This window comes from Rhinatrema bivittatum, chromosome 3, assembly GCF_901001135.1.
Source record: "Rhinatrema bivittatum chromosome 3, aRhiBiv1.1, whole genome shotgun sequence".
In the NCBI taxonomy this organism is placed as follows: domain Eukaryota; kingdom Metazoa; phylum Chordata; class Amphibia; order Gymnophiona; family Rhinatrematidae; genus Rhinatrema; species Rhinatrema bivittatum.
In genome coordinates, this window is record NC_042617.1 from 14,134,659 (window position 1) to 14,157,993 (window position 23,335).

Below are 23,335 nucleotides of genomic sequence, written 5' to 3' on the forward strand. Positions count from 1 at the left end.
GGCAATATTCTCATCAGACTGTTCAAGAATTGCAGATATATCCAAATTAGGAGTTTCTCTGAGTTGCAAAATCTGAAAATTGTCGGAGTCAGTTCCAGTTTTTTTAATTGGCGGGGTAAAGTATACTTTTATTTATTTATTTATTTTGATTTTTTCTATACCGGCTTTCGTGATAACATCACATCAAGCCGGTTTACAGTAAACAATGGGGTAATAACCGGAACATAGAACAAAATATGTAATATACATATTATAAATACATGTTATAAATACAGTTACAATAAACAAGGATACGTACAACTAGGAGTAAGAAGAAGAAAAGATAGGAACTTTTGAGACAATTGGAAGAGTTTCTTCTGTTATTTTTAAGACTTCCAACATGTATCTTCTCCAAAGTTCCTTAGGAGTCAGATAACATAGAAATGACGGCAGAAGAAGACCAATCGGCCCATCCAGTCTGCCCAGTAAGCTTCACACTTCTTTTTTCTCATACTTATCTGTTTCTCTTGGCTCTTAGTAACCTTTGGTTCTATTTCCCTTTCACCCCCACCATTAATCTAGAGAGCAGTGATGGAGCTGCATCCAAGTGAAATATCAAGCTTGATTAGTTAGGGGTAGTAACCGCCACAATAAGCAAGCTACACCCATACTTATTTGTTTACCCAGACTATGTTATTCAGCCCTTATTGGTTGTTTTTCTTCTCCCCTGCCGTTGAAGCAGAGAGCTATGCTGGATATGCGTGAAGTATTAGTTTTACTTCTCCCTTGCCATTGAAGCAGAGAGCTATGCTGGATATGCATTGAAAGTGAAGTATGCATTGAAAGCCACATTAACTATCAAATATTGAATAAGCCTAATAATTGGTAATACTTGGTAATAATTATAATTGGTAATATAATTGGTAATAATTGGTAATTAACTCTTCGTTAATTTTACATACTCTTACCCACCCCTGGGTTTTTTGTTTTTTTTTTTTAATTTGGAGATGGCAGCCCTCCATCCTTCCGCTCCGTGAAGGTGGAACACCAACCACTGGCCACTGGCATCCCGCTCCGTGAATGCCTCTGTGGCTACTGCCTTAGGAAAATTTATACATCTCAAGTTTCTTGCCCTCGCCTGATTTTCCAAATTCTCTATTCTCTGCTGGATCACTTTATTTTCCTTAATAATATTACATTGTATATCCTTGAAACTTTCCAGTTTTACCTCCAAAGGTTGTAACTTTTGAATGTTTTCTGCCACTTCCTTTTCAATGGTTGCCATTTTCACTTCCAGCCTTCCCACTTTATTAACTGTGGTTATTATTTGACGAGATATATTATTGCTTCCCATATAGACTCAAGGGTAAAAGTTAACAGCCTTACCAGCTCACAGGTTAACCAGATTCTTCCGAGTCTGCAGGGGTTTGTTCTGGCGTCTCTCTTCCTTGCAATTGCTGTACCACTTCATGTGAAACTGCTTCCAGCTCCCAGAGATTGGTATCTTCCCGACAATGGTCTTATCAGCCTTAAGTGCCCCTTTAACCCCTCGATCATCTAACGGTCCAACTGACTCCCTCACAGGCTTTCTGCTTCGGATATATTTAAAAATTTTTATTGTGAGTTTTTGCCTCTACAGCCAACTTCTTTTCAAATTCTCTCTTAGCCTGTCTTATCAGTGACTTACATTTAACTTGCCAATGTTTATGCATTATCCTATTTTCTTCTGTTGGATCCTTTTTCCAATTTTTGAATGAAGATCTTTTGGCTAAAATAGCTTCTTTCACCTCCCCTTTTAACCATGCCGGTAATCGTTTTGCCTTCTTTCCACCTTTCTTAATGTGTGGAATACATCTGGATTGTTCTTCTAGGATGGTATTTTTTAACAATGACCACGCCTCTTGCACACTTAACTTTTGTAGCTGCTCCTTTCAGTTTTTCTAACTATTTTTCTCATTTTATCAAAGTTTCCCTTTTGAATGTTTAGCACGAGAGCCGTGGATTTGCTTACTGTTCCCCTTCCAGTCATTAAATCAAATTTGATCATATTATGATCACTATTGCCAAGCGGCCCCACCACCGTTACCTTTCTCACCAAATCCTGTTCTCCACTGAGAATTAGATCTAAAATTGCTCCCTCTCTCGTCGGTTCCTGAACCAATTGCTCCATAAAGCTTTCATTTATTCCATCCAGGAACTTTATCAAAATGGCTGCCGCCATGTGCCCTAATGCAAAATGGCTGCCGCAATGTGCCCTAATGCAAAATGGCTGCCGCAATGTGCCCTACAGCAAAATGGCTGCCGCCATGTGCCCTAATGCAAAAAAAAGGGTTACCTCCATGTGCCATAATGCTAAATGGCCACTGCCCTGTGGGCTAGGCAAAATGGCTGTCGCCATGTGCACATTATTACTAAACAAAGATGGCTATCGCCATGTGCTAGCCACTGTGCCCTGATCCCACAGTATCCCCGATCCCACCATAATTCATATTGCTATTATATATATATATATATATATATATATTTTTTTTTAAATGGTGACCACACATGAAAAAATTCCCATGTCAGAGGCAAAGCACACTAGGCAGTAGGCGCAAACAGATTTTTTTTTTTTTTTATATATCTGCACATAAACAACAGTGTGCACACATGGTCATCCGGGCAAAAATGCAATGCAAGCGCAAGTGACGACATATAGTGCAAACGCTGCCTAATCACTTTTACTCGCCCCCTGAGAATAACATAAATTAAATTAAACACAGCTAGGACACGTAGCTTAGTGCTAGAAATTAAATTTGTCCACCCAAGAACACAATAAACGCGGTGCAAAGGTGAAAATAACAAGTACCAGCAAGCATATAATGCAAGAAAAAACATGTACAGAAATAAGGCAATTCAGGTATTATTATTATTATTTTTTTTAAATTTATACGATACCGTAATAGCCCCGAAAGAAATGCTGCTTAGGTAGAAGGACAAACGCCCTGTATCAGGGCCGCCACGCGCACAACTGTAAACGTTGCCAAGGGAGCGCGAGGTACAAATCTCGCAACACTGTAAGAGCTGTGCCGTTGGCTGGGAGAGAAGAGAGGGGCGCTGCGGCAAAATCCCTGCAGACGACCGCTGGAAATCGGGACGCTGAAGAAGGAAGGCTGAGTGAAGGCGCGTGCTGAAACAAAAAGGAGAGCACTCAAGCCCTGCAAGGAACACAGCGATGCGCGAGGAGGAAGCCGCAGCAACCCCTACACGCGTCCGGTGGTGTCGAACGTCGCAGGAGCAAGGCAAGAGCGAAAGCACGCGCCGAGCACAAAACTGCAGGTAACCCGGTGATGTCTGGATCGAAAAGGGGAGCTCCGCTGTAGGAGCTTCCCTTTTATCCAGACCTGCCGGACCCGCCCCCACCCTCCTCTTCTCTCCCCCACCCCCCCTTTCCTCTCCCCGCCCTCGCTGACTCCCGCCTGCCTTGTCTTCCCTGCCCCATTGTGCCTCACTCCCTCAGTACCTGAAGGTGTCGTGAGGCTCTTTATCTCTCTAGCTTGTCCCAATGATACATTTACCCAGTCAATACTGGGGTAATTGAAGTCTCCCATTATTACCGCACTACCAATTTGGTTAGCTTCCCTAATTTCTCTTAGCATTTCACTGTCGGTCTCACCATCTTGACCAGGTGGACGGTAGTATACTCCTATCACTATAGTGTTCCCCGACACACAAGGGATTTCTACCCATAAAGATTCAATTGTGCATTTAGTCTCGTGCAGGGTTGGCTGTGCACGAGACTAAAGGGCAAATAACATTTCTCTTTTTACCCATTCCATCCACTTATGATTTTATGGACCTCCTATCATTTCTCTTTTCATCTGTCTGTTCTCCTTCAGGCAGAAGAACCCTAACCTATTTACTTTTCCTCATAAGCGAGACATTCCATCCCCTTTATCATTTTGACTGCCCTTCTCTGAAGATTGCTGATCTATGGCTGGGCCAGGGGTAGCAGGACAGTGGTGTGCACAAGAGCAAGGTTGCCCTCTCCTTGGCCATAGCCGCTCAGCTCCGTGTCTGCCTTAGGGACTTCATTGAGCGCTATACTTGCCTGGGTCTGTAGCAGAGTGGCAGTGGTGACGTGGGGAAGTAGTCCAGTAGGAGGCTGCACAACCAACCCAGGAGCCCCCATCCCCATCTGGCTCAACCGTCTCAGAGAAGCCTGGCTCCAGCATGTTGAAAAGAGTCCCTTAGAAGAAGAATAATAGGAAGTACTATTTGTACCTGAAGGAGAACGAGCAGGGCCAGTTCTTGAGAATCTGGAAGACCATGAGCTGGGGGCCCTCCCTCATGGGCTACTTTCATCATGGCCTGGGGCAGGAGCAGACCATCATACTGCCAGCCCAGGGCATTATCGAGTTCTGAGATGTGCTGCTGCAGCTGATTGAAGATTACGAGGAAGGGGACGTGGAGGAGAGGAGGGCAGCAGGAGGAGGCATCAAGAAGGGCATCAAGAGGTTCTGTTTTAATGTGGGCTTCAATAGGTATGGTATCTTCCTGAAGGTTTGTGAGATCAGGCCACCCTACTGCAACACAATCACTTTCCCTTACAAAGTGTGGATGAGATTTGATGAAAATTTCCTTAAGTATGAGGAAGAAATGAGGAGGATTTACAACAGCCACAAAGAAAAGAGTTTGGAAGTTAGAGGGGACAGTCAAGAGCAAAACTGTGTTGATTAGGAAGTGGCACTACTTGATGCAAACCATCTGACAAAATCAGTTTTGTTTTCCTTTATTTTTTAATTTTTACCCTTTTGTCTACAACTTGTAATTCCTGTAGAATATTATTCTTCAAGAACTTGGTTATTTTTATAATGACCTACAACACACTGTAACTTTCTAGTTCTGCTATACCTTTCTCAAATTAAATAAAGTCTGTTATCCATTTCTTCTTGTTGCGTCCGTCAGTCCTAGACGGCTTCGCCATGTTTGCCTCACCTTGTTCACGGCTCCTCCCACTTACCTTGGGAAAATGGCTTCCACCGCGTCTGCAAGCCGCCCTCTCTGGCGACCCCGGAACAGCTATGGTGCTGCCTCCCGCCATGCTCCTCCCAAGGCCCTACTAGGGTGCACGCGCACTACCCTCATCTTTATTCCAGCTATGGCGCGAACCTCGGGGGCATCCCCCTGAAGTGAAGTCACACCATCCAGGTATTTAGCCTGCCCTTATGTGCTAGCTAAACGAGTTAGCAAGGACTGGATTTGGACTTGGATTCGTCCGGTCTAAGCTACCCTGCCACTTCCGTGCTGCCGCTGGAAGCTCTTTCTCTGACCTTTGGGGTATTGACTAACCTGGGTATCCGCTCCTCGGGGGCCCTCTGCTTTATTTCAGGTGCCTTACAGAGATCAGGTACTCACTCCTCGAGGGCCTGCTCTCCCTGCTTCGATGCCAGTACCATCTACTTCAACCTGGTGGAATTGCATACCTACAGCTACCATCTAGTGAGTAATCTAACTCTCAGTCTGTCTCATCTACAACGTTGCCTTGCTGGGAAATCTACACCGGAATTCCCCTATACCAACAGGGTGAGAAGGGTCCCCTCTGCCGAGGGTGCCGAGACTGCTAATCCAGACTACCTCACTACTGCCACCTCTGGTGGTATCCTACAAGCTGTACAATAAAAGATCTAATTCTGTGTTTGTGCGTCCCTGAGTCTAGCCCAGTACTGTGGCTCCCCACGGGGCTCCTCCCCGTGGGCGTAGTCATCTGCCACAGTACCTGAGAATCCACCCAAACACTGCTTAACCATAACTTCTTTCAACAAAGGCAGGAAGCACTGCTGGAAAATGTATGCATTTCTAGTTCATCAAGAGGCAGAGGATCCTCCAGTAGGTCATTATGGGCCGGATTTTAAAAGGGTTACGCGCGGAACCCTTTTAAAACCCCCCTGCACGCACCGAGCCTATATTGCATAGGCTTCCGGCGAGTGCAAAGCCCCGGGACGAGCTTAAGTCCCAGGGCTTTCTTGGGGTGGGCGTGTCGGGAGGCGTGACGCAGACAGCGCGTCATTGGGGGCGTGTCGGGGGGCATGACGCGGTCAGCATGTCATCTGGGGGTGGTGCCACGGGCGTGGTTTCGGCTCGGGGCGTTCCAGGGGCATGGCCACAGCCTCCGGACAAGCCCCCGGACCGGAACACGGCGCGTGGCAGCTGGCCCGGCGCGCACAAAGTTACGCCTGCTTCAAGCAGGCATAACTTCTGCAACAGAGGTAGGGGGGTTTAGATAGGGCCGGGGGGGGGGGGGGGGGATGTGGGTTAGGGGGGGGAAGGTGGGGGGAGGCGGAGGGTACGGGTAGTGCGTGCAGGGCTTGTCGCGCAAGTTGCACAAATGTGCACCCCCTTGCGCACGCCGACCCCAGATTTTATAAGATACGCGCGGATCTTATAAAATCCGGCATACTTTTGTTCGCGCGCGCGTAGAATTATAAAATCTACCCCTATGATTTCTAAGAGGATTGTGAATCTTCTTATAGCTCGCACTCATATTGTTCTCAGGATGAGTGTACAGGCTTAACTTCAGACCCTTCTCTTGAGCAACAGAGAGATTTGGAATAGTGCTAGAGGCTCCAGCATCTGTGTATGCGGCTGGAGGAGTGGGCAATGACAGCAGGCATGTTGGCTGCCGCGTAGTTGACTGGAGTGGTTTCCTCTGTTGTTTGTGGATTCCCCTGAATGCAGGTGATGTGTTTCTTCGGAGACTTGGTTGCTGATGGTGGTATGAACGTAGTAGTGGAGTTAGAATTCAAGGTTTCTTTAGATTCATGGTTTTTGAGGTGCAGTGATGGATACCTTGGAATTCTTCCACCCAACCCCCTTTCCATGCTTTACAACTTTGAGCTCAGTGAGGACATTGACATATGCTCTGCATTATTCTTCTGCTCAATCGGGTAAGCAAACATTTTAGAGAAAGTAAAGAATACTAACTGACTATACCCAAGGAAAATCTTTGGATATATTACTGCATGCTTTCTCCAAATTGGAAACTTTAGAAATAACCAAAATTGAGCTTCAGTATGATATATTAGGGACATTTGAAGAATAAACTGTTTGTGGGAAGAGGCTATGAATAAATTTAGTGAAAAGGTATCTCTTGTGGAATCTAAAAAGTTATCTATTCAGGGTACTTGTGTTACTTTAGTGAAAGATAATGTAGTATTTTGCTCTAAATTTGGAAAATGCTAAAATGTTTGAAAAAAGAGAAATTTGCGTTTGGTAAATTTTCTGTGTGGCAGATGTCTCAGGAATTGATTTATTTAAAAATTATATGAAAGAGGTTTTGAAAATTCCTCCTTTGGGTTCATATTATTTGCCAATTGGAAATAAGTATGGGAATGGAAAAGTTGAAGTGGCAAAAAATTATTAATTTTGAGATCTTTATGGGGGAGGAGTGTTCAGGTTTTCTTCTAAATTTATTAAGTAAGGCAACTCTATTGGTAACATTATTTTTGGAATCAGATCATGATTGCATCTTTAAGCTATTCTTCCACAGACAAGATATAAAGTTTTTAGGACAGGTTATAAGAACTTATCCAGATGTCACAAGGGAAATTAAGAATTGAAGCCAGAAATTTTTATTAAGATATAAAGTTTTAGTCTCAATTACAATTTTCTCTCTTAGATATGCATGTAAATATAAGTTATCTTACTATCATATTGGTTATATATTTTTTTTAACCAGATCAGGCTTCATAAATTTTGAAGAATTACTAGAAGGAATTTAGAGAAGGGTTGACTGAGTCTGTACTATCATCACAAGACTAATTATGTGTAATATTTTCTGTCTTTTCTGGCTGCATCTGTAATTACTGTTCAATGTATATTTTTTATTTTTCTTTTTAGTATTTTCTGGGATTTCTTGAATTGTGGACTTTTCCATCTGTGTTGAAATACTGTTTGATTTTTTTTTATTCTTTATTGTACCTGAAATGCCAAATAAAAAAGAAAATAAAAAAAGTAAAGTTTGTGAAAATGGAAGGTTTGATCATTTTTCTATTGTCATCAGCTTTATATCTATATTATATTCCTTCCTTCCTGGAGCTCAAGCACTTTGTCTCCATAATGGCCATCCTCAAATTTAGAGATTTAATGGAAAATCCTTTATAGAACTGTATAGTTTTAACAGAGAAATAATTGTGTATTTCAGGCAAGAAGTAAAGAAGCAAGAGAACTTCGAAAATCCAAAATTGATGCTGCATATAGATATTTATTTGAAGTCTTAAGTAACAGACTTGGGTTGGATCTAGTGGAAGTGGAGGAATTAGTTTTGGATATCACATCTGTAAGTTAAAAAATATTTATTTATTTTTAAATTGAATGTTAATTGAAAAGGTTTTCATTGAACAGATTGGCAAGCATTGGTCATTACATTGCACAGTATTTCCCAACGTATAATCATCTTGCTCCCTCTCATTCATCCCCCTTTCCACTCCCCCTACTTCCTTCACAGTCCATTTCTCAAAGGGTTTCCATATTGCTTCAAAAGCTAAATATTTATCTCTTTGGATTGTTGTTAGCTTTTTCATTTTGTAAACACTCCACATTTGTTTATATAACACAAGATCATTAAGCACCTCCATTTTCCTCCAGTGTGCCACAATCTTGTACCTTCCTGCCAAGAGGATATGAGCAATTAGCTTTGCTACTTTATTAGGAACTGCATCCACTTTGGCACTAAGTACAAAAATTACTACTGCTACCACTACTTAACATTTCAATCTTAAATCTGGTGATGTCAAAAATAATCTTCTGAACTCACCTCCAAAAAGGAACAAAGTCAACGCATCTCCACCAAATATGTCTCATGGTGCCCAGACCTCCATACGTTTTTCAACATGCATCAGGGAAAAACTTATAGATTTGCTTTATGTATGAGGAGTAAGGTACTAACTGTAATAGACCTTATACATGTTTAACTAGATTTGCTAATATAGAAGATTTTGCTACTCTTGACCAAATTTCTTCTCAGTCATCCTCCTTGATGCAGCCAAAGTTCTTTTCCCACACTTTCTCATGTCTAAATTTCCCATCTGAAAAAAAAACTTCTGTAAATATTTGAAATGAACCCCTAGAAGAGCCACCCTTACTAACCAACCTCTCAAAAGTCAATTTACCCTTTTATATTATCTTTTTCTTACAGAGTGTTCCAAGAAATGTTGCACCTGTAGATACCAGAAAAAATTAGTATTTTCGAGATGATACTTTTCTTTTAGTAAAGAAAAACTAGTAATGCCATCCTTATCACATAACTGACCAAGCATAGTCAATCCTTGGGTTTCTTACCTCCTAAACATTTTCGACTCCCCACCCGGTGCAAAGGATCCATTGTATGAATGGAGGACAATGGTGAAATTACATTTTGTCCAGTTTTTGCAAATGGTTATATCCCCTACAAGCAGATGAAGATGCAGCAAATTGTCATCACACTATATATACCCCTGCAGTGATGACAGTCTGCCAATATTCTCTATTTTCAGAAGATGTTGGGTATACATCCCCCTACTGTGTTATGCATGCCATCCGCGGCACAGCCCCCTCACCTTTCCACAAGGACTCCAGCCTCTGGTTTCCTCCTCGCTAGTGGCGGTGGGCTGCCAGCTCCGACCTCAGGCCTTCGGCTCTGCTACAGTCCTCAGCGTTCCAGGTCATGATACTACTGCTCGTCGGAGAGACACCATTACCCCGCGCCGCGCCCCTCCCTAGGTGCGTGCACATCGTTGATACTTATGTAGGGACCGTGGCGGGAACCTGGCTGCGGTCCCGGATGATGACATCAACCTCTTCATAGTATTTAAGCTCAGGCCCCGCTCCATAGCGTTGCCTTTGCAACAGGTCTCCTTGCTGGTCGAGTACTTGTTGCTGCTAAGAGATTCGTCTCTACTCTACGTTCCTGATCCTCATTGTTCCTGGTTCCTGTTTCCTCGTTCCTGCCCTGCCTATGCTTTGGATTGATTACACAGACTTTGACTTTGCTTTGCCTAGCTATGCTAAGAAAAAATACTTAAGGATCCACCAATTTAAATATCGAGAGAGAAAAGTGATTGGTGTATATTGGAAATGAACTGAGACTGCAATGTAAGTCACACCGTCGTGACTTAATAAAGAAAAATATTTTTTATCAGAGATTTAATGACAATTGGAGGAAAGACCTCAGAGCTGGTATTATGTCTGAATTGGTTATCAGATTATAGACCAGTAGATACAGTCATCGGTCAAAAACCACCACTGTGTGGCATTCTTTATTCAGCAAACATTTTTTATCATTTTTTCATAAAAAGTTGTAACTACTCTTGCTCACTGATTTTGTATGAGTTTGTAAAGTGAGCACGAGGGGTTTCTCTTGATTTAAAAGGGAAAATTCACCCTTTAATAAAGACGTGTCTTGAAGACCGATTGCAGTTTGTTTCATTGCCCAATATACTCAGGATTGGCAAGATCTTAAAATTTGAAAGATAATTGCGCCTTCTGAATCAAAATGATATAGTTTATGGTGCTGCTGATAAAATAATTCAAAATGCTTAATGCAGCACTTGAAAAATTGTCAAGCAAAATTACTTTATAATTCTTGTGGCAGCATAATTCCAAAACGCCATGGTGCTGAGCCAGTCTTGGCTTATTGCCAAAGTTTGTTACTCTATGAAAGCTTTTTGTGATGCAGGTCACTTGACTTGACAATTGTGCCAACGGACAGTCTATATCACTTTGCAGTTCTTAAGACACTATGATAAAGTGATACTGTATACTGGTATTTCTCAAATTGTTGCCAGTGTAGCTCTGTAAAAGCTGCTTGAAATACAGATCACTTAACTTGTCTTGATGGTTAATCCAGGTTGTACCGGAAGACGCTTGAAACGCCGACATACGTTTCGTGGGAAAAGCTGCGTCAGGGCAGTGTCGCGTCTCAAAGGATTACATCTTAAAAAAAGACATTTGAGATTATTTTCTATTTAGTTTTGATTTCAAATCATATCATTCTAAGTTCAGAATAAACTTGTAATATACTCATTACTTCAACGTCCGTTCAAAAGTTTATATCACTTACGGTTTTGTGACTGTTCAGGCATTCAGTCAGAATTTTCTGAGTCAGTAGGCAGAGTGCGTGTGTTTTCGTGAACTAATTTTATAGGTTGCTCACAAACGACGTGATGAGGTCATAGATACCTTCAGGTGTTTCATCAAAAATATCTTGGGGCCAATCATCAGGATGGAAGTCGAAGCTGAATGTTTCTGGTGCTGAGCCAGACTCGGTCTCCAGGGAGGAAGATGGGTGCTGGTTGACGATGCCGGTCTGCCCATCTCTTCGTGGCTTTGCCCGATCCCTGCCTCTTATGTGTGGTTTTAACTGCATCAATGACAAACCATTTAATTTGCTGAAAAGTGTGGTTCAATTGAGCACAATGGACAACAAGTGGTGCATTTTCCTTGTGATGTTTTATACAGCTTCGGTGCTCGAAAATGCGTTGCCGAAAAGATCTTGTAGTTTGTCCCACATAATAATGTGCACAGGGGCATGTAATGATATACACAACAAATGTTGATGCACAAGTGCTGTAATGTTTGATATTGTATCTTTGTTTTGTAACAGGATTGTTCCCTGTACGTACCAGGATCAGTCCAGACAGTGGGTTATGTCCCCCGTCCAGCAGATTGAGTCAGAACAAAAAGCTCGGGGGAGGTGCTATATAACCTCACCTCCCTTAGCTCAATCTTCAGTATCTTCTGACTCCAGCAGATGTGAGCAGGGGACTGGCAGTCCCCAGCACAGGAGCTTAGGCTTCTAGGTCTTGTTCTTTCTGTGAGGGATCAAGTTAAAAAAAAAAAAAAAAAGAAAAAAAGATATACCATAAAACAGGGCAGCTGAGTAAGCTGTTGCTGAGGGAGCAGCGGGAACTTGTGGACAGGTCTGTTTCATGTCTTTTCCCTCCTGTTTTCCCTTCCTTCTGGGCCGGTCAGGGTAAGTGTTCGCTTTTATTTTTGGTTTTTAAGGTTTCTTTCAGATACACTCGCCGGTCCTTTGGATTCACGCCGGTTTGCTGGGGTGCATATCAGTGGTGCAGATCTCTCCCCCCCTCCCCCTTCCGCTGCTTGTCGCCGACCCGTGGCCCCGCGACGCACTATTCCCCGGGGCCGCTAGCCGCTGGGAGGCCAGATTCCTCAGCGGTTCCTTCGGGTCGGTGGGGGCGGGGGTCGGTGGCGCGCTCAGCCCGGCGGACGCAGGGATTCCCGCCACTGTTTAGTTGCTCTCCTGCCTCTCCCCGGGCCTCGTGATGCCGTGTGCAGTGGCTTGTTCAGGCTGTGGCCGGCAGGAGAGCCGGCTGTAGCGCGAGGGACTTTGCGTGAGCTGTCTCCCCGCGCGGGAAGACAGCTCTAGTGCGGGAGATGGCACAGGAACCTGCAGGGAGGACCGCGCGGCTCGCAAGCGGCAGGCCCTGTTCCCGCTGAGCGCGGGAACGGTGGCCATCTTGTTTTTGGATGACGATGCCGGCATGTCAGATCAGGAGACAGGGAGCCCGACCACAGCGGCATCACTGGTTCTAGTGTCTTTGGGGGCACAGGAGCAGAGCCTTTCAGAGGGGGAGACCCCGGCTGGGCCCTCCCCGGGGGTGCCACATTTTCCCAAATTCGTGGTCCTCATGCATAGGGGCCTTTCTCCAGAGCAGCAGTTTTTTCCATGGGGCCTCCTCCCTCCAAATTGGCGCGCACGGTCTTCCCGCTGGGGGGGCCCTCCCCACGGGACAGTGGTCAGCCCGTAGGCGAGCAGCCGGGTCCCTCTCGTGACCCGGCGGGGTCTATGCGGGGTTTGCACACTCCAGAGGAGGGACCCCTCCCGGATCCAGCCAGGGATGACCCCACCTTGGCGTCCCAGGTGGGAGGGTGACGATCCGAGGGTGCTTCGTTTTTTCAATCAGAAGAACTGGATGACCTGATTCCCCATATCCTGCAGGAGATGGACATCGATGCCGCCTCGGATCCGAATCACCAAACACACAACCGGATCCCAAGGTCAGGAAAGGGGATCCGCTTCTTGCAGGCCTTTGGCCCCATGTTCTAAGGCCTTCCCTACGCATCCTACCTTCTTACAATTGATCTCTAGGGAGTGGGACACCCCGGAGGCTACGCTCAGGGTCAGTAGGGCGATGGAGAAGCTCTATCCGCTCCTGGAGGAGTTCCTGGAGCTGCTAAAGGACCCGGCCGAGGATTCAGCTGCCTCGGCGGTCACAAAGCATACGACCATTTCCGGTGACGGGTGGCACGGCGTTGAAGGACCTGCAGCACAGGAAGCTGGAGGTCTACTTTAAGAGGGTCTTCGAGGTTTCGACCCGTGGGATGAGAGCAGCCATCTGTAGTTCCTTAGCACAGCGAGCAGGGCTGCGTTGGGTACAACTTCTCACTTCGCAGAACTTCCATCGGCCGAGGCGCAGCAGGCGGACAGATTGGAGGCCATGGTTGCCTATGTGCAGACGCCCTGCATGATCTCCTCCGGGTCCTGGCCCAGTCAATGGGTGGTGGCGGTCTCGGCCTGTCCCCTTCTGTGGCTCTGCAACTTGTCGGCGGATGCCTCTTCTGAAGACCCGACTAGGGTTGCTTCCATTCAAGGGCAAGTTCTCTTCGGAGAAGATCTGGATCAAATCATCAAGTCCCTCAATGAGAAATGCCGTGCACAAGCTCCTGGAGGATAGGCCCCGCTCCGCAAGGTCGTTCAGTTTCTCCAGGAACTGGTCCCGGAACCAGCGTCAGTCCTGGTCTGCAGACAGCAGCACCGCCTCAGGCTCCTTTGTCTCGCTCTCCATGCCTGGAACCGGTCCTTTCCGAGGACGCAGGCCCGGTAAGGAGGGCCAAGGGTTGAGCACCGTTTCTAAATCAGCTCAATGATGCCAGGCCGACCCCCGAGCCGACTCCTCGGGTAGGGGTCCGGCTTGCTCTCTCTACGAAGAGTGGGTCCGTATTAAGAACATAAGAACATAAGAAAATGCCATACTGGGTCAGACCAAGGGTCCATCAAGCCCAGCATCCTGTTTCTAACAGTGGCCAATCCAGGCCATAAGAACATGGCAAGTACCCAAAAAACTAAGTCTATTCCATGTAACCATTGCTATGGCAGTGGCTATTCTCTAAGTGAACTTAATAGCAGGTATGGACTTCTCCTCCAAGAACTTATCCAATCCTTTTTAAACACAGCTATACTAACTGCACTAACCACATTCTCTGGCAACAAATTCCAGAGTTTAATTGTGCTTTGAGTAAAAAAGAACTTTCTCCGATTAGTTTTAAATGTGCCCCATGCTAACTTCATGGAGTGCCCCCTAGTCTTTCTACTATCCAAAAGAGTAAATAACCGATTCACATCTACCCGTTCTAGACCTCTCATGATTTTAAACACCTCTATCATATCCCCCTCAGTCGTCTCTTCTCCAAGCTGAAAAAGTCCTAAACCTCTTAGTCTTTCCTCATAGGGGAGCTGTTCCATTCCCCTTATCATTTTTGGTTGCCCTTCTCTGTACCTTCTCCATCGCAATTATATCTTTTTTGAGATGCGGCGACCAGAATTGTACACAGTATTCAAGGTGCGGTCTCACCATGGAGCGATACAGAGGCATTATGACATTTTCCCGTTTTATTCACCATTCCTTGTCTAATAATTCCCAACATTCTGTTGTTGTTTTGACTGCCGCAGCACACTGTACCGACGATTTCAATGTGTTATCAACTATGACACCTAGATCTCTTTCTTGGTTGTATCACCTAATATGGAACCCAACATTGTGTAATTATAGCATGGGTTATTTTTCCCTATATGCATCACCTTGCACTTATCCACATTAAATTTCATCTGCCATTTGGATGCCCAATTTTCCAGTCTCACAGGTCTTCCTGCAATTTATCACAATCTGCTTGTGATTTAACTACTCTGAACAATTTTGTGTCATCTGCAAATTTGATTATCTCACTCGTCGTATTTCTTTCCAGATCATTTATAAATATATTGAAAAGTAAGGGTCCCAATACAGATCCCTGAGGCACTCCACTGTCCACTCCCTTCCACTAAGAAAACTGCCCATTTAATCCTACTCTCTGTTTCCTGTCTTTTAGCCAGTTTGCAATCCACGAAAGGACATCACCCACCTATCCCATGACTTTTTTACTTTTCCTAGAAGCCTCTCATGAGGAACTTTGTCAAAAACGCCTTCTGAAATCCAAGTATACTATATCTACCGGTTCACCTTTATCCACATGTTTATTATTTTTTTTTCCAAATTTCTTTATTGTGGCATGATAAAACAAAGAAGAGTTACTGTACAACGTATAGCTTATACATACCATCAACTTTTATAATATTCAAAAACCCCATCCTAAGTACCATAATAAACATGAAATAAGTCAATCCCCCCAAATGAATCACTTCCCCTAACCAAATCCCCATACATTCCCCCTCCCTCCCCTCCCCCCCCCTTTGCAGAGAACCTCTGCAAAGGGGGGGGGGGAGGGAGGAAAAAAAAAAAGAAACAGCACAGACTAGTATCAGTATAATGATCATGCAAACCATTCAGACATCGTAGGACTTAAAAGTAAAACAAACAGACCATATCACAACTCGGTAATCCAATTCGGAAGTGGTGTTGAGCCCGGGGGCCAACTAAATGAAAATTTTTGAAACATGCTCTATTGAGTACTTAAATCTTTTCCTGCTCCACCAGAGGCACAAGGGATTGAACGTGTGAGGTAAGAGTCTTATAAAACGGGCCCCAAATATCTCGAAAAAGACCTTTTTTTTTGCGAGGCTGAAAAGGATTTGTACAAGGAGCCGTATTCCGTTGGTATAAGCTCCATCAGCAATGCAGACCAGTCAGCAGCGGTCGGATGGGCTTGCATCAATCCATTTAATAAGATGCACTTCTTTGCAATCAGCAAGCCCTTAGAAACGAAGCTAATATTATCCACATTAAGACTAATTTCTCCAATGTCATTGGTTCAGAAGGCAAAACGAACACGACCACTGTATGTTCTCCTGTAGTATCCCACTCAGTTGCTGCGAATAGTTTACCAGAAAACGGTTTATCATCGGACATTCCCACAAACAGTGGATCAAGAAGCTGGTTGAATGAGCACACTTTAGACAGTGGGGCGAGGCAATACTGCCCATCTGGTGGGCCCTCGCCGGTGAGTACACAATACGGTGAAAAATTTGCTGCTGCAATTCGCGAAGACTAATATTATTTGTAATTTTGACAATAGAAAGATAACTGTCTCGTAACATTTGAATCTCTAAACATTTCCCTGCAGTCTCTAGACTACTTAGGGAGTAGCTTCGCAAACACAGAATGTGGGTAAAATAGAATGATAAAATTGATAGAGACACGACAGTGATCCTTCTTAGACTTAAAACATTCCACTAAAGAGTCATATGTAGTACTCGTGATATCAGATCCCGCTACCCCTTGCAATGAAGCTTGCACAGCTGCTTTCAGATGGCCATATAGAAGAAATGTGAGGGGAGAAGACCCAGTTTCTCTTGGCATTGCAAGAAGGTATACAACTCGCCCGTCTTGGAATCCAGCACTCCCTGTAGCGGCCAGTCCGGTGAGATTTTAAAACTATGGTGAATTGGTTAACACTTTTGTGACTCCAGCAGAGAACAGCGCAGAGAGAATGTGGTAGATATCGTTTTTGGTAAATTCAAGTGTTTCCTAGTGGATTCCCCAAATAGTCCGCATTGTTATTACTAGTCTATGGCCTATATATGAATTGTGAAGGCTGGGGGTCCCTAGCATTAAGAACATAAGAAGGGTCCACTGATATTAAACACAATGGCCCGTATTAGGTGGGGGGTCAGTATACTCCTGGGTGCGACCCATAGCCAATCCCCCAAGAAACGTAAATATGCTGCCCATGAGTAAAGTACGAAATCAGGGAGGCCATAGCCTCCATGATATTTCTGAGCAGTCATCGTAGAGTATGCTAATCGTGCACGTTTCTTGTTCCATATAAATTTGCGTATAATAGACTGTAACATTTTATTGTCTTTGGAAAGAAATAAAAACGGCAACATAATCAATTTATATAATATTTGCGGGGCAATAATCATCTTGATCACCGCGATACGCCCCTGAAGAGACAGAGGAAGATTCTGCCAGTTGTTTCCCAGCTTTCTCTATAGCCAGAGTCACATTTAAACCATACCACTTCTTAGGATTAGAATGAATGATAATTCCTAAATATTTGATAGTAGATGTAGCCCATTTTACAGGCATGTCGGCCCACAGTCCCCGCAACCCCCTACTCAGATCTAAAGCCTCTGTTTTATCTAAATTTAATTTAAAACCCGAAACCAGTACGTGACAATAAACCTTTGCTGTAAGAAAGTTAAAAATTCAATAAAGATATTTACAAAAAAAAAAATAAAACCCGAAACTGACTGATAAAGATGAAAAATAGTAATAGCAGCCGGAAGGGATTTACGAGCATGTGATAACAAAAGCAAAATATCGTCCGCAAAAAGTAACGTAAGATACTTTTGCCCATTAACCGAAATACCTGTGACCCCTGAGTCAATCTTCAACCTGCACACCAGTTGTTCAACCGTCAAAATAAACAAAAGGGGTGATAGAGGGCATCCCTGCCTGGTCCCCCTCTGTAAATAAAACTCTCCGGATAATTGCCCATTTACTAAAATTCGAGCTGAGGGGATGGTATACAATAGGGTAATGTACTCATAAATTCTCCCAACAAAACCCAATTTTTTCAAGACCTGCCGGAGGAAGGGCCAGGCGACCCTGTCAAACGCTTTCTCAGCGTCGCATGTAACTAAGAGTGGGTCTGGTACTTTATGTGTTTGACAGCACTCCAAAGCTGCCAGTACCTTATGTATATTGACCATGGACCGCCTCCCCGCTACAAACCCCACCTGGTCTGAGGAGACTAGGAAAGGCATAATGGGTTTCAATCTATTAGCCAGAATTTTTGCAAAAAATTTTATGTCCAGATTTAACAAAGAAATTGGGCGATAGGAGGATGCCAACATGGGGTCCCTACCTCCCTTGGGAAGGACAACAATGGTTGCCACCCGCATGGAGCTAGGCATTTCCTGCTGATTAGTCATACACTCAAAAACAGATCTTAAAATTGGAGAGATCTCGGCCACTAATGCTTTGTAAAAGACAGAGGTCATGCCATCAGGGCCCGCGGCCCTGTTGGCAGGTAGCGACCGAATCGCGTCACATATCTCTGTGATCTCAATTGGACGTTGCAGCCGTGTTTGTTGGTCTTCTGACAAACTCGGCAGAGGGAGCTCTCTCAAGAATTCCGTGATGCTGACCTCGTCCACCTTGTCTGCCAGATATAGTTGACAGTAATAGGCAGAAAAAATATCCGCTATCTCAGGGGAGGTAGATTTAATAGCTCCAGCCGAGTCCCTTAAATTTGCTATAAATTTGGAGGCGCCTTGCGCTTTCAAAAGGGACGCTAGGAGACAACCAGACTTATTTCCAAACCGAAATAAGGAAAACCGCTGGACCCTCAGCTTCCTCGTGGCACGTTCATGTAATAGAGTATTAAGGGCATTCCACGTCTCCTTATATTGGACAAGCTTATTGGCATCCTCCTTAATATTAATTTGTCGCTTAAGTGCCTTTAATTTTTTGTCCAAAAGAATTATGTCTTTATCCAACTGTTTCTTTTTGAAGCTAACATAACTGATAATGTCTCCACGCAAAACACATTTTGCGGTATTCCATAGCAGAATCGGTTGGGCAAGATGTTGCTGGTTGGCCTGCAAAAATTCACGCCACTTCTTTAAAAGAAATGCCGGAAATTTTGGGTCCGTAGCCAAAAAGGCTGGCAAGCACCACTGGGATTGGGATCCCGCACCTCGGTGACCAAAAGTTCCCACTACCGGACAATGATCCGAGATCAATAAAGAAGCAATGGAGGACCCCGAAAACCTGGAAAAGAGGGACTCAGAGATCAACAGATAATTGATCCTCGATCGAGCATCATGTGCCCTTGCTAGGTGGGTGAATTCACGCTCCTCAGGGTGTAGAGCCCGCCATAAATCCAACAGGTGGAGATGTTTACATAAAAAATTGGGGCCTTTATTAAGACTGATTGTGTGTCCTCCCCTTGCTGGTTGTCTGTCCAACTGGGGATCGATAGCACAATTAAAGTCCCCCCCAAGTACCATAGGGAAATCCCCCAATTGGGTAAGATGGGAAAGCAAAGTAGTGTAGAATACATGGTCATAGGAATTCGGGGCATACACAGATGCTAAAATGATTGGGGACCCCATCAGAATACCTTTTAAAATAATAAATCTACCTTGGGGATCTCGTACTTGGTCTTGAACATGGAAAGAGGTAGACTTATGGATTAAAATAGCTACACCCCTGCTTTTAGAGGTACCTGTAGCATAAAACACTTGACCCATCCATTTCTTACGAAGTTTACACACCTCAGCTTCAAGCATATGAGTCTCCTGTAGGAAGGAAATATGGGCATGAAGTCTAGCCAACCTAGTCAACACCTTCTCCCGCTTTATAGGGGTACCCAAGCCCGCCACATTCCATGTTATCATCTCCAACACCATGGGTCCAAAAGTAAAAGGAATCGGTGCGGTATCATCCCCTCTGTCCCCATCTGTGAAAGCAATAAATGGTTAGCATACATGAAAAGCAAGAACACGTACCAATATTAAAGACCAAGAATCCCTGAGGCTCTCTGCAATATTCCCCACCAATACAGAAACAAAAATAGAAACAAAAAACAATTCAAAACCAACAAACCCCCTCTTCCTTCCCTTGTGTGAAAAAGAAAAAATCAACAGACCCTTAAGTCCCCCCATCACTGAACCCAAGCTCGGTTCAGGAACACACGAAGGGAAAAGAGAGAGAAAAAAAAACCCCCCCCAAAAAAACTCTGGTCTCAAAGGTGAACAAAACCCTAATAAGGGTTAGAGATCACGAAGGTATAACCATGTGTACAGCTGCCACCCCGCCGCACACAAAAAGTAAAACGTACTTAGCAGGGTAAAGCAAACTCACAAGCCTGAGGCTACATCACGGCATGTCTTTGAAAAGAAAAAACACAAAGACCCTCCAGGTTACGTTCTCCAGCCTCCCCTCATGAGGATATACCAAAATAAAAGGCAACTGATTGAATAAAAAAGAATATCCAAGAACCATCGCTGGAAACCCAAAAGACTGAGATGGCCTGGAGACTGTAATCCATCCCAGCTCTAGTCACATTGACTAAAATCCAAAGTGTCCTACTGTGCTAGGGTTGTCAAATTAGCAACACACAAAATTCTAAAAATAGGCAGTGGAAGTATAGAAAATAATAAAAAGTGTTCTGCAAGCCTCTGGTGCAATCAACAACATCCGAAAGCACTGGTATTGGAATATTCTGCAGTTACAGAGCTCAGGATGGCTCCGAGACTTCCGGGGAGGAAATAGTGTCCACATAGGATTGAGCCTCAGCAGGCGAAGTAAAATATTTATATTGGCCCTGATGAGAAATACGCAGTCGTGCAGGGTACATCAGCGCAAATCGAAATTTCCAATTAACAAGATCACTACAGACCCCATTGAAGGCTTTACGCAGCAGAGTAACACGAGGTGAAAAATCTTGGAAGACTAGAATTCGGTGAGAATCATAAAAAAACTCCCTCGTCTTCCGATAATGTTGCAAGACCAATTCTTTATGGGCAAAATGCAAAAAGCGTGTCAATCACCCGCGGCTTACGCGCTCCCTCTCTGGCCATTTTCTTGCCCACACGATGGGCCCGCTCCATCAGGCCCCCGGACGGCGAGGCAAGGGAAGGAACAAGACTCAGCAACCACGCTTCCAGTAAACACGGCAGTTCAATATCAGGTAAGGATTCGGGTATGCCCACAAATCGCAAATTGTTCCTCTGCGATCGGTTTTCGAGGTCATCTATTTTCTCTTCATCGGCTTTCACCTGTTTTTCGAGCGCGGCTACCTGGCCCTCCAGCGCGCCTATGTTGTCCTCCGCAAGGCCTACGCGCCCTTCCACCCTTTCCACTCGGCCATCCATTTCCACAAACGACGCTCTAACTTCAGCGATCTGTTCAGAGAGCTGGTGGAGCCGCATATCTAAAGCTGTTATCACCGCGTGGGAGATCTTATCCTCCAAGGAGCTTTCAGCAGACGAGTCAGTCATTTTCGGGGAGGCAGCCATTTTGGGCACCAGGATCCTCGGTTTTTCTCTGTCTTTTCGCGCAGATCTGGACGCCATAAGAGAGCTCCCGCTGGAAAAAGTCGGCGATGGAGAGAACCCCGATGGCATATAGCAGGGTCACAGGAAGAAAATTGTGAGTAAGCTCAAGCAAACATGCGAAACGGCCGGGGTGGCAGCCGGAGCTCTGACAGCCGCAGCTTATCAGGCCCACCACATCACGTGATGTTCATCCACATGTTTATTAACTCCTTCAAAAAAGTGAAGCAGATTTGTGAGGCAAGACTTGCCCTGGGTAAAGCCATGCTGACTTTGTTCCATTAAACCATGTCTTTCTATATGTTCTGTGATTTTGATGTTTAGAACACTTTCCACTATTTTTCCTGGCACTGAAGTCAGGCTAACCGGTCTGTAGTTTCCCGGATCGCCCCTGGAGCCCTTTTTAAATATTGGGGTTACATTTGCTATCCTCCAGTCTTCAGGTACAATGGATGATTTGAATGATAAGTTACAAATTTGTACTAATAGGTCTGAAATTTCATTTTTTAGTTCCTTCAGAACTCTAGGGTGTATACCATCCGGTCCAGGTGATTTACTACTCTTCAGTTTGTCAATCAGGCCTACCACATCTTCTAGGTTCACCGTGATTTGATTCAGTCCATCTGAATCATTACCCATGAAAATCTTCTCCATTACGGGTACCTCCCCAACATCCTCTTCAGTAAACACCGAAGCAAAGAAATCATTTAATCTTTCCACGATGGCCTTATCTTCTCTAAGTGCCCCTTTAACCCCTCGATCATCTAACGGTCCAACTGACTCCCTCACAGGCTTTCTACTTCAGATATATTTTAAAAAGTTTTTACTGTGAGTTTTTGCCTCTACAGCCAACTTCTTTTCAAATTCTCTCTTAGCCTGTCTTATCAATGTCTTACATTTAACTTGCCAATGTTTATGCTTTATCCTATTTTCGTCTGTTGGATCCTTCTTCCAATTTTTGAATGAAGATATTTTGGCTAAAATAGCTTCTTTCACCTCCCCTTTTAACCATGCCGGTAATCATTTTGCCTTCTTTCCACCTTTCTTAATGTGTGGAATACATCTGGACTGTGCTTCTAGAATGGTATTTTTTAACAATGACAACGCCTCTTGGACATTTTTTACTTTTGTAGCTGCTCCTTTCAGTTTTTTTCTAACAATTTTTTCTCATTTTATCAAAGTTTCCCTTTTGAAAGTTTAGCACGAGAGCCTTGGATTTGCACACTGTTCCTTTTCCAGTCATTAAATCAAATTTGATCATATTATGATCACTATTGCCAAGCGGCCCCACCACAGTTACCTCTCTCACCAAGTCCTGTGCTCCACTGAGAATTAGATCTAAAATTGCTCCCTCTCTCGTCGGTTCCTGAACCAATTGCTCCATAAAGCTATCATTTATTCCATCCAGGAACGTTATCTCTCTAGCGTGACCCGATGATACATTTACCCAGTCTATATTGGGGTAATTGAAGTCTCCCATTATTACTGCACTACCAATTTGGTTAGCTTCCCTAATTTCTCTTAGCATTTCACTGTCCATCTCACCATCTTGACCAGGTGGACGGTAGTATACCCCTATCACTGTAGTCTTCCCTGACACACAAGGGATTTCTACCCATAAAGATTCAATCTTGTATTTAGTCTCATGCAGGATGTTTATCCTGTTGGACTCTATGCCATCCCGGACATAAAGCGCCACACCTCCTCCCGAGTGCTCCTCTCTGTCATTGCGATATAATTTGTACCCCGGTATAGCACTGTCCCATTGGTTATCCTCTTTCCATCATGTCTCTGAGATGCCAATTAAGTCTGTCATCATTTACTGCTATACATTCTAATTCTCCCATCTTACTTCTTAGACTTCTGGCATTAGCATACAAACATTTCAAAGTTTGTTTTTTGTTTGTATTTTCATTCTGCTTTTTAATTGATAGGGATAAGTTAGAATTTTTTAGCTCAGGGGAGTTTTTTAGTTACAGGCACTTGGACTACTTTTCTAATTATTGGAACCTCACTGTCGGGATGCCCTAATTCTAATGCATCATTAGTATCCTTTAAAGATACCTCTCTCCGAACCATGCGCTGCTGAGCGAC

The 23,335-nt window shown here is 44.2% G+C and overlaps 1 protein-coding gene across 1 annotated transcript in view; it reads left to right on the forward strand.

Moving 5' to 3' along the window:
• Window positions 1–23,335, forward strand: part of DNAH8 (dynein axonemal heavy chain 8) — a 1,926,251-nt gene that overhangs the window by 35,763 nt on the left and 1,867,153 nt on the right. Inside the window, 1 exon segment of the mRNA XM_029592920.1 lies at window positions 8,162–8,296. Within this exon segment, the coding sequence (XP_029448780.1) occupies window positions 8,162–8,296 (135 nt within the window).